The sequence below is a fragment of the Tachypleus tridentatus genome, chromosome 3 (genome assembly GCF_004210375.1).
Source record: "Tachypleus tridentatus isolate NWPU-2018 chromosome 3, ASM421037v1, whole genome shotgun sequence".
NCBI classification, from domain to species: Eukaryota; Metazoa; Arthropoda; class Merostomata; order Xiphosura; family Limulidae; genus Tachypleus; species Tachypleus tridentatus.
In genome coordinates this window covers 68,198,047-68,210,424 of record NC_134827.1, presented here as the reverse complement: position 1 = coordinate 68,210,424, position 12,378 = coordinate 68,198,047, and the positions used below count along the sequence as shown (strand labels likewise).

General features: G+C 29.0%; 1 protein-coding gene across 14 annotated transcripts in view; it reads left to right on the top strand.

The window, feature by feature from the left end:
* The window catches only part of LOC143247048 (poly(A) RNA polymerase GLD2-like), a 119,376-nt gene that overhangs the window by 51,113 nt on the left and 55,885 nt on the right, over window positions 1-12,378 (top strand). For 11 of the 14 annotated variants that reach the window (XM_076494387.1, XM_076494382.1, XM_076494380.1 and 8 more), the window contains exons 6-7: window positions 3,217-3,280; window positions 3,646-3,712. In XM_076494387.1, the coding sequence (XP_076350502.1) occupies window positions 3,217-3,280; window positions 3,646-3,712 (131 nt within the window). The remainder of the gene's footprint in view (window positions 1-3,216; window positions 3,281-3,645; window positions 3,713-12,378) is intronic. The other 3 variants (XR_013026325.1, XM_076494386.1, XM_076494385.1) reach the window with 1 other exon arrangement.

The window sequence follows — 12,378 nt, the reverse complement described above, 5'->3', positions numbered from 1 at the left end:
TTAATTTAGGAAGTCTGATCATCATATAATTTTTTTTCATGGAAAGTGTTAAATAATCAGAGAAAAAGAGGCAAAATACTGATAATAAGTCAAACTACCCAACAATTTTGAGGACAACCTCATAACACTGCTAGGGTGTCCTCTGGACAACACCAAAAAATCCTTAAAGCTAATCATTGCATACTATAACATATTTTTCTTTCTCTTATTCGTGAGTTTTTAGAAAACTGCTAATGTAGTATTGATGTAATTGTTACATGACCTGTTCTGGGAACAATAAAACTAAGTTTGTAGTTCATCAGTTATTGTGAATGGTAGTAAAGTTAGTTAAAACAATAATAATAATAAACATAAATAAATAATTACTGTTAAATTTTAAATACAAAAAGAAATTATGATATAATATAAATTGTTACCTAAAATATAATTTGAAAAATGACTTAAATGTGATTTGATAATAATTGCAATTTAATTCTATAATTCAGTTTTAAGCCTGTAAACTTTTCAATTACACTCTTATTTGAGCATTAGCTCCAAGTTTACTGGCAAACCTATTAACAGACATGTTACCTTCAATATAGATTTCTCATACTTTTCTGAACATTTTTGGACTGCTGTGCATCAGAATTTGGTCATTCATCTTTTTTAATGCATTGTAATTTATTTTGTAGAAGTAATAACACTAGAAACACAAATCAAGCTGAATTTAAAACAGTAGTTTTTTGAAAAAGGATCAAATTACCATATATTTTTACACACATTAAGATTAATAATGATTGATATGCTTAGTTATTACTTTCATTGTGGACCAGGAAGATTACTGTTGATAGACCCTGTAGTTTTCAATTCTTTTTTTGCATGCAGGCAAATTAATTTCACTTTTTTCCTTTTGTCTGTAGTGTTTCCAGTGCCACACATACATGTAAAATAAATAAGGCTTCAACCATCCATAAGAGGATGTAGATTTCTGGCAATCATTAAGATTTTTGCCTACCACTGAAGTGCTGGTAAGATATGTCAGTGAGCCTAATTGATTATGGGATTTTAACTTGAAACTTACACATATTGAGTCAAATGCCATAACTACCAGGCTATGAAATACCTCACACTTTCTCAGATGTACATTTCCTTAGTTACAGTACTCTGTGCAAAGAGATATTTATTATATTTTTAAATCTAAATCAGTCTGGGTCTTCAAGAAAGACCAGCATTAATGTAATTTCTACCTATAAAATATTCACATCAAATATTTCATGCCTGACAAAAGATGATTTTGTTATTGTATGCTGGTCTTCAAAGAACCAGTCTCATTTCTCACATATAGCCACTTTAAATAAAGCTATGCTAAGTGGTTTTTGACCAAAGAATATGTTAAATATATTTATGCATTAACCTATACTAATTCTTGGCTATTAATTTGTTATTTATAAAATTAAAAGAATTGGAGAATTACCTTTATGAGCTGATCTTTTTACTGTCTGCTGCTGCTATGGTAACCTTTTTCTATGAAATACAAGTAGAAATGTGGATTTTAAATTTTAAATGTTTATGTGTTGTTTAGGAATACTTTCTTAATTGTATGTTTAAAAATATATATAATTATATCATGGTATTTTTAAAGTGTAGAAGTCAGTGGAAACTGGAGGTTTGAAATAGTTGTACTTTTCTGTTATAATGCAGCTTGGGTTGTTACTTTGTGTTCTTAATGAAAATTTTTCTGTTATTTTACCTTTGTTCACTTTGAAAGTTTGAAAGGTCCTTGAGTGTGGATCAGAGAAACACCTTACTTTATTCCTTTTCTGAGTTTGATAGCCATTTGATTGTTCTCCTGTGATTTTGCCTAAGATCCTATTAAACTCTGAGTAAGGGACAAGAATGTCTCAATAATTAGCAAGCCAGACTTTGAATCCAAAGGTCCATGGTTTGTGTCCCATTTTCCACAAACATATTTTGTGCAATTTATCAGTTTTTCCCATTTTTTTTTAGTTACATGGCTTTTTTTCCAGTTTTTTGCTGTTTACTATCATTGTGCCTGTTTCTAAAAATTGACAGTTTTTGGTAACTGAAAAAATTTCAGAATGAAAGAAAACAATTATATTGTGAAATATAAAAAATTATAATATGTCTTGGGAAATTCTGTTAATTCTCAAAAGTAAAAGTAATTTTTCTTGTAAAGCCAGTGAAGTAAATACAATTTGTTGGCATTTAACTAGTAATTTCTAAATGTTTGAAGGGGTAATATTTATAAATAAGATAGAAATAAGGTAAACGTCTGTGTATAGTTCAATAATTAATATATTAAAGATCCTCATATTAAGGATATATAAGGAGTTATTGCAGAATGTATTTATAGTGAATGATATCATTACTGCCTATTAACTGTGTGCAGGGCCCCAACTTAAAGCAGCAAATTAATTGGTTGCTGATTCATGATGACAAGAAACTTGCTTGAAGTAAAAATGTATCTCAAGACATCTGATATGGGTATGAACACTTTTACTAATAAAGCAGAGAACAACGTTTCATCCTTCCTCAGTCAGGTTAACAAAGAAGGTTAATTTCTCTTGATGGTACCATGCTGCCATTTTGTAATCCCCATTTGAGATAAATGACATACAGGGGCTAATTATTAGGAAGTGGGGAGAGAATGGACAGTTTCTGAGAGATGGAGTGAATAGGTTGCAATTACATAAGGCTTATCTCATGTTACTCTGAATGCACATGTAGTTCCCTCAGTTTTTCACATAATTCTGTGTGTATTGAATTTGTCTCTATGTCAAGATCAATTTTCTATTGTTATATAATTTTCATGTTGGTGCCTAGACTGGAGCATGTGTGTGAAAATGGATAAATATTTGTTAAAGATATTGTATAGAGATTTTGAGTGAAAATAGTAGGTTACATATCTCTGAGAGAAAGATTGAAATATACAAGTAAATATTCCTTCAGACATTACTACTGATTTTTGAATGTTGTTATTGCTGATTATGTGTTGCTTTACTTGTCAAGACTACTACTTAAGTGTTACCCTTGACAAATGTTTTATGGTTTCATTAAGAATCTTGTGTAATGTTATTAGTTATTAGGAATGAATGTTATTTGTGAATCAGCTAAGACAAACTCTGTTATAAAAAAATACCTCTGCATATATTAACATGAACAAGTTATTAATATTGTTGAAGGGTGTCATTGTAGGATTTCTATGCTTGTTTGTAGATTGACCAAAAGAATGAAGCAGCACATATACTGAAGTACATCTTGAAAGAAATAAGTAAGCATAGTAAGTATAGCACATGAAACTAATAACTTGGAATGATATACTTACACAGATTGCTTCACATATTGTACATTTATTACTTCTATTTAATTATAGGAAGTTGATTACTTAATTAACTTTATTGTGTTTTATATTGAAGTATTCTACATAAAATCATGGTCTAACATAGGCTATTTGTATTTTTCTGTTGATTTTACTAATGGTTAAAGTTGAGGAAGATAAGAATCATCACTGAGTTTATTGTACTCTCATTTAAGTTGTAAACAGTATTTTAACTTCTGGTTTAGTTTTCAGTTTTGTTGTCTTTGTTTCTCAAATACTTTCTTTTTCAGCTGTGTAATACACCAACCTTTTATATTTTTTGTTAGGTTTCGTTAAAAAACCTCAGTTTATACATGCAAAAGTGCCTATATTGAAGTTCACTGATAAAATAAGGTATGTTGACTGTTCTTGATGTGAATGCTTGGTTTGCCAGTGTAAGTACATTTAAAGAAATGAAGATACAAAAACATAGTTACTTGTACATTATATACATAATGCTCATGTTATAATTTTGAGGTTGATATTTGTATACTTTTTTTAGATGCTTGTTTTTGAAGTTTTATTGCAGGGGTTTACATTTTCAGAAAATAAAAACTATTATAGAATATCTAAAAATTTCTATTTATGTATAAACAATTTGTTAGAGCAAATGAAAGCAATTAGTTTTTAGTTCTGTAAACTGAAGTATGTTGGATTTGTTTAGATAAGTGTACATTCATAGTGTTTATGTTCTCAATTGTTTCATTCCGATATGCAGAAAGAAAAGGTGAGATGACAATAACAAATTTTGACACATTTCTCATCCAATACTTATCTTCCCTTAACTACAAGTAATGTCATTGAGAACCTGTCCTTTCAGGTTTCTATGGATTTTGAATATTTTAATTGTTTATACATAAATAGAAATTTTTAGATATTCTATAATAGTTTTTATTTTGTGCACACAATTTTTATCTAAAGAGTGTGTTTTTCAAGTGCTTTCTGCTTATTGTGTATCATGATAATAATTATTTCCTAGTGCAGCTGTCACATTTCACATTACTTTAGAGTTTATCTGTTTGAAAGTAATATCCCTGTGTTCTTGTAAAGAATGCTTAACAGAAGTATCTCTGATGCATAATATATAACGTAATTAGAATATGAATATGATGATTAGATAATAAGATTAACAACAACCTTGCAACTTCCAAGAATATGCAAATAAATATGCAAGCTCAAGTTCATTAACTTTAAAATGTATTGAAAATACATATTAATATTTTAAGAGGTGCATTCCTACAGTATTAGCATTAACTTGCTTTTTCAAACTAAATTACGAAAATGACAACAAAACATTAGCTAAGGTATATTATATTTTACATACATTAAATATTCAACATTTTAATTAAATATAATTGGACTTGTTATAATGAATTGGCTGTTTTTGCTATCACAATAAGGAATTTGGTAGCAAGTTTCACCAAAAACTAGCTAAGTGCCTAACAGAAGTCTTCCTCCTGCATAAACCTTTCATATATTTAAGATAAAATTAATGGTTAGTTGATTCAACTTCTAATACAGAAGACTTCAGTTGGAATTATAACTTATGATAAAACTAGTTAATAATTAGTATCTAGTTATAAAACTTTATGAATTACTGTTAAAACTTATGTAAACGTAACAGTTATTGACATCTACTTGTAACAACCTTACAGTAAGTACTTGGAATTAGTTTATTCTGTAGCATTTCAGTTGTGCTCCTTTATCAAGGGGCTGCATTATGGAAACTTTCACACACATCCCAAAAACTCCAAATCAATATTCTTGTGTTTTACAATGCATCAGAAATTTTTTTTTTTATCTCATATTATTACTTTTCAGTGCCTTAAATCAGGTGTTGTTAGGTATGCAGTTTATATGTTATACAATACTGTTGTCAGGTTCTTGTAGTTTACTTTGTGATAAAAAGAAATTTCTTTATGTTTGTTTGGTAATAAATTATACCAATAATTGAAAGGAGTTACAGTTGGAAATATGTTGGCTGTTATTTTTACCGTGGGCTTCATGTACAAATTGGAAATAAAGGCTTCTAAAGAAAAGTCGGACATTACCAATTTATCGCTAGAAATATATAAATATATAGATACTGTTTTCAGTACATGGAGTCATGGTTTGAAAATTAAAAAAAAAACTGCACACCTTTTTAAACATTTTTCCACCCCAAATCCAGTAAAGACCTCCACCTTAGACATCAGTGTAGCATACACTGGTAACATAACAGTCCTAATATAGCATCTAATCTTTGATCTGTGTTGTTTGAATTGTAATAAACACATGTTGTGTTCTCAAACAGGCTGAAACAAATATAAGTTATTTTGTATTTGTTAGTTTTATAATCTTTTTAGTGTGCTTCATTGTAATGGCAGGGAGTTATGTATGAAAGTAAGGAGAGTACATCACTTATCTTTTTTGTGCAAAACACATAATCAGTATTTAGTGGTCTTCAATGTAATAGCTGGGGTGATTTATTAAAATAAAAAGGTAAACGGTTATTTGCGTGCACAACATTTAATCAGTTGTTTTGTGATCTTTATTGTAATAGTTGTGGATATGTAAAAGTGAGACCTGATGTTCACATCTTTTGCAAAAAAAAAAAAAGTACATAACAACAGTATATGAACAAATCATAGAAAAGTAAAATAAATTCCAAAGCTCATTAACCTGAATATTAAGCTTATTGAAATGAAAACCTGTGGATCCACAATACTGCTTCTATTATCATTGGTTCTTAATATTTTTCTTATATCTTTTTTATTGCATCTGGGTAAGTCATCTCTTAATTTTCAAAACATTCTAATAATGTTTCACAACATAACCATTACCAAAATTACTATTATGATAACCAATGTTCTTTTAATTACTAGTGGTACACCCACAATTTTGATCATGCTGGTGATTGTAGAAAGTTCTCAACCCACATCTGTTATGATGTGTGGATGGTTTGATCATAGTAAGTGCTGGTAATAGACCCATATCTTATGATGTTGGTGTGTTATGAGACATTCAAAATGCTTTTTGGTTTCAAATATGACTTAATGTTTTCTTTACATTCACTAGGCATATTGAAAAAATCTAATTAATTTCAATGTGCAGACATTTTCTAGAGCTCACCATGACCAAACCTTATACACTTGGAGTCATGTCATAACTCTTGAGTATAGAGTTAATTAAATATGACATATGACAAAATGTTCATGTGTCTATAATAAAATAATTTTTCCTAAAAATATCATGACCTCAGAAGTCTGGTTATAAATTTGATCTTCTGGACTGGCAATATTGATAGGCCTAACAAAGGTAGAACTTGGATGGGCTGCAGCAAAACTGAATATGTGCAGTCCTCTTGGGCTTACCAGTTAATGATGGAAGCTACTACAAATCCTTGATTCTTTTGTTAGCAGGTAAGTTGTCAGAATATTTACAACAAATTTGCAAGTATATAAATAACATACAGTAATGGAAGTAATTATGGAAACACATAAGCAGTATACACACATGAGCTGCAAAGAACGAATACTGGCACTAGATGATGATGATATTAATGATACAAAATATTATCATATCAAATAAAATAACTTGTTCTGTACACTAGTACTTTTTATGTGACCCGTTCATACATTAAATACTCTGTTTTGCATGTTATTATAAAATTTATCAATATATTGTTATGGAGTATAGTTCCAAGTATCCTATATTACAACCAGCCTTTTGGCTATGTTGTGTGGTCACATTTTGACCTTTTCAAGTTTTATATGAGCCTATTACTCTAAAGAATATTCACATTGGGACTGTATCATCAGTCTCTTTACTATCAAAGATATCATGTTGCAACATTTATCATATGCTTAAGATTAATTCCATCTAATGAGTCATGCTCTTGAGGAAAGGTAGCACAATAGATCAAAATATGTTGTTCTTTTCAGCAGTTAGGGTGCTGTTAATTTTGTATAGATCCCCAACACCAGTAGGTGAGATACGGCCCTTAACCTGTACCAAACCATCCTACTTCACTGTAATTATATTACATTGACCATGACAACATTGTCTTTTCTGCCATTAAACAAACTTTCACTGATTGCTGCTGAACAGTTTAATCATAGCCATCTGTAAAGAGCACATCTTCAGCTTTGTGAATTTCATTTTTAGAGGTCAGATGCCATTGAAATCATTTGATTTGGTTACTTAGCAGCAGCAGTTTTTAAACAAATACACATCTGCTAAGACCACTTAGAGCTAATATGTATGTTACTGTTTTTAATGTTAAAATCACAACAGTATTTATAGCAATGTCACTGGCAGTTTTTTGATTCAGTTGTTATTTATCTCATAATTAATGCACACAACATTAGTTTTTTAGAAAATTTTACTTTTATACTTTGAGCAGTTCTACTGTTAGAAGCACTAGTTTCCTTTCAGTGTCCTGCATACCAACATGGAATATTTTTGACCAGACACCAATTTGATTTCTACATGCTTGTTATGCAGTATTTCAGTTCAAGGAACCACAACTGGATTCACACTATTTTCTAAATAGTATAACATGCCTGTGTTTAATAGGCTTTTTATTGGTTTGTCACTTTCTTATTGATTGGTTGATAAAATCACAACTTAATCTATTGGTATGTGGCTGTAATATTGTTTATTTTCACAGGTTGAAGGTAGTGGCACCACTCCCTCATTATTTCAGTTCCACACGTTCTTTTCTCAGTATTTCCATAATTGTTTCAACTACTGTGTGTGTGTCTATATATATGTATAATGGTTATACCTGTATTTAAGACTTAAAATTAAATGGAGAATATATTGCATAGACAAGCTGTTTGTTAGAACTGAAATAAATATTCACTATTTTTTAAGCTTTGGATATGAGAAAAAATTATTATAATTGAATTTAACATGCTTTTTGTTTATTTAGACTATAGTGAACTGAGTTTTACGAGTCATTTTTTACTCAAACTGTTTGTTTTGAAGAAAATGTACATGAATAACACTTGAAGGGCTGTGTAGCAGGTTATAATGAATTATTTACTTGCAAATTTAATTTTTACTTATTCAGTAAAACCATTGACACATCATGAAATATGATATATTGATACAGATCCCAAACAGTTATGTGTCTTGCATAGTATTTAGGTTTTTCATGTAAGTATACTGCTACTATGTGGAAAAAGGATAGTTATTAAACTGTATACTCTCTGAACAGAAATACTTTTGAAATATGAGTGAAAATGTTAATAAAAGAAACTGAGAATAATAGTATTTTAAACATGTCCAACATCAGACAATACCAGATATACAAAATGCAAAATCAAGATATTGTAATCCAAGTTTTGTTGACAGTACTGGACCATGCTTAATTATACCATTTGATGATGTATAAAAAAATTCAATTTTATCAAAAAAAAAGTGTTCAGAAAAAACAGATACGAGTTAGAATCCAAATGCAAAAGTAGATATAAAAAAAATGAAAAAAATAATGTAATTTAACAATTTACAATTTTGTTTAGGGCTAAGTTATGCCCAGACTGTGGGCCTGAAGATTCATGACTTGCATTCTGTTGCCAACAAAAACATTTTTCTGAACTTTAAGACTGCGGTATAGTCAAAAGTCAAATCCCAGCAGATTAAAGTTTCTGAAAATGTTAACAACAACACAGTTATTGTTTAGCTCAGTTTTTGTTAATGGGGTAAGTATGATATGATTTTAATAAATATTTTTCTCATGTGTGTTAGTATGTAGAGATGTGTTTGCTATCAATATGTTAAAAACAGTGTTGTCTATTTTTAAATCGTTGATAGCCATTAGGTATCTTGTATATTTTACATTTAAGGCTTCCTATTTTTTTAAACTTATTGAATAAGTTTTCTATGTGAAAGTTGAAAAATGGTAATTAGAGCTGAAAGTTATAATAATTTAATAGAGACTTCTGTATGCTAATGTAAATAATATAACAAACTGCAACACTTTTAAGCTAACATAAATGCAAGCCAAACAAATAAACTGCTTTTGCCTAAGAATATGTTATAGCATAAGATATAACTTGACAGTTGCAAAATGACATTACTTTTGAAAATTCTTCAGTCACCTTCAAAACCTAGGATACATTTTATAATCCCACATTGTAACTTGTATCCTAGGATCCGTTTTTTTTAAAAAAAATGTGCAGTATATTTAAAAATTTCATGTTAATGTGTTTTGGTTTATGGCTTGAATATTTTATGGATATATATTTATATATAAAATGAAAATTCTTCAAAAATCACTCGTTTGACTCTAATCTCCATAATTCTTATCATGTTTTCACTGCAAGTATATTTATTTCATATACTTATTTAATGAAGACACCTGGTGACCTAAATTTACCTATTAATATGCGTATTACAATTTTAAAATAGATATGCAAATTAACATAATAAAGTGATTACAGTATAATAAAAACCATTTTTTTAACTCTCTTCCTTATCAAGAACTAATTTAAGTCTTATTCGTACAAATATTCAGGAAATGTGAACAAGTAAGTTTAACTTTGAAACTTTTTCTTGCGCAATGTTTCTAGACATAAAGAAGAACTTTATCTCCGAAAATATGGGGTGTAAGAATTTCCATCCCGATGATTCTAAGCAAGTTTTACAGAGTAAGAAGAATACTGAAACTACAGCCAGATGATGCTCAATATATCTGGAAAGAATTGGTAATTAATCGTAAAGGTTATTTGTGGAGAGAAAGTAGCTTTGTATGTTTTAAATATATAAGTAAAACAAGTAAAATATATGTTGCAATTTTTTTAAAACATGTTAATAAAAGTAATTGCCATGATCCATACTTTCAGTTTATCTTGCACTATACATTTTTATGTAACAAGTCTAGGTTGAAAACACATTTTAAATAATACTGGATTTTGTGTACACACTCACATATATACATATACACAGATATTAAAGTGAGAATTCTCTGTCTGAAAGAAAAAAATAATTTTTTTCTGTGATTATAAACTTTAATATATTTGTTAAGATTCCATTAATAGCAATGACTTCTGTTTTTTAATAGGTGATGTGTTTTTTTCTCACAAAATATGCAAATTTTATAATTTGCTATTTTGTTTTTTCCTTTTTAATTTTTTTTTACCCCAGAAATTCCAGAAAAATGCTATGGTGTTTCAAGAGACAAAAGTAGAAGTCTTTTAGCAGTAATACAGCATATGAGAAAATTAAAGGGAGGTTCCAACCCCAGTATTGTATTGAGATGACTAGTTACAATGACAGCAGGCAGTATAGAGGGGAATTTATCTCCCATAAATACTGTAAGACTAAAAATTGAATATAAATATCAAATTGATAGATGTTTTAGAGAAAGAAACATTGGTTAATCCATTCAAGAATTTAGAAGAGAAGCCAACAAACTGCCAAACTTTGGAAGAAAGTAATGTCATACTATTATTCAGGTAATGTAACTTTTAATTAAAATCAAGCTTTATTGTAAGTATTTATCATTTTACATACAAATGTATATAGTTAGATATTTAAAAACAAATACTTTTTATAAAGTTTTTTATATCTTAGTTCAGATTTTCTTGTAAAAGTTCTGTAGCTTGCAACATGAGTGTGCAAATTCCAGTACAGTACATCACCTTTATTCAAAAAATAGCTATTCTCATTCAGTGCTGCCATCTATGTGGAAAAATTGTTTTTGTATTCCACAAATATTGAGCTCCCACATACCCTATAATCATTATGATTAAACTCTGTCTCGTATGTAAATCATTATATTATAACCCTCTGTTTTATTCTGACAAACTGTCTCTCCTTGTTTGACAGTGCTTGTGTAAAAATGTTTTCTATTGTATGTTCATGATGATGAGAAACCTACTTGAAGTACAAATGTATTCTAAAGACAGCTGGTAAGGGTATTAAAATAAAGTACAGAACAACATTTTGACCTCCTTATGTCATCTTCAGGTTAACAAAGAGAGTTAGCAACTGCTAATGTGTATCTGACAGGAACTTACATTTGTGTAATGTCAAAAACCTCTTAAATATATTTCAAATATTTGTTTTCTGTAAAATGTATTTGTTATTTTCTCTACCCTAACTCTACATGGGATCCATAAATTTGAAAGACCTCGTAATCACCATAAAAAAAAAAAAGAAATAAATATAAATTATTCCCGTTCCATTTTAAAATGACTACAAATTATAACTGAAAAGATAAAAATGTTTAATATAAATAACTTAAATATAAAACTGACCTTCAAAGTGACCTATCTTGGCTACATTTTAATGAACCAGTATTTTGTAAAATACAGTCACATTTCAGTTATAATACATTATATGTGTATATATATTTTTGCTATTTACAAATAAGTTTTTAGAACAGCAAATAAAGAAGCAAAGCAAGCTATCATTTCATCTAGTTATGACTTGCATACTTGGTTGCTGATTCTCATAGATTGCTAAGCCTAAAGAAATCTTGCATGTAAAGGATGCCAAACAGAATAATTATAATTTATCAAACTTAGTAACTAAGCTATATTTTAGTCTAAACAAATCTGAAATTTCAAGCAGACTACAGACACAACCTACATATTTGATATCTTGTTTTAAAATAATGAGATAGTTTACTAATGCATGAAAATGGCTGACAAAGCCACTAGAGGGTCATTTTGGTGATTCACATGGCACAGACAGAAGTTGGTTTACGTAGAGAATTGTTTTCCAAAAAACTGAAAGAGGTGGGCAGGGCTGCTGTGTTTGATTTAATAAATGTAGCAATATCTCAGCAAATAGAAAAGATAGGAGGTTCTTATTTTATATTCTAGCTTGTCAATATTGGTGATTTGAATTCTTAATTTGTAAGAAACTACAGATTTTGTATTTTGACATCACAAACATATAATATGAACCAATGCTCCACTCAATATATAAAGTAATACACAAAAATAGATGTTTAGGTGTATTTTTTTAATATTAACTTTTAAATTAAGAAATTAACTAATGTATAGTGCTAAAATTTGATTTATAAT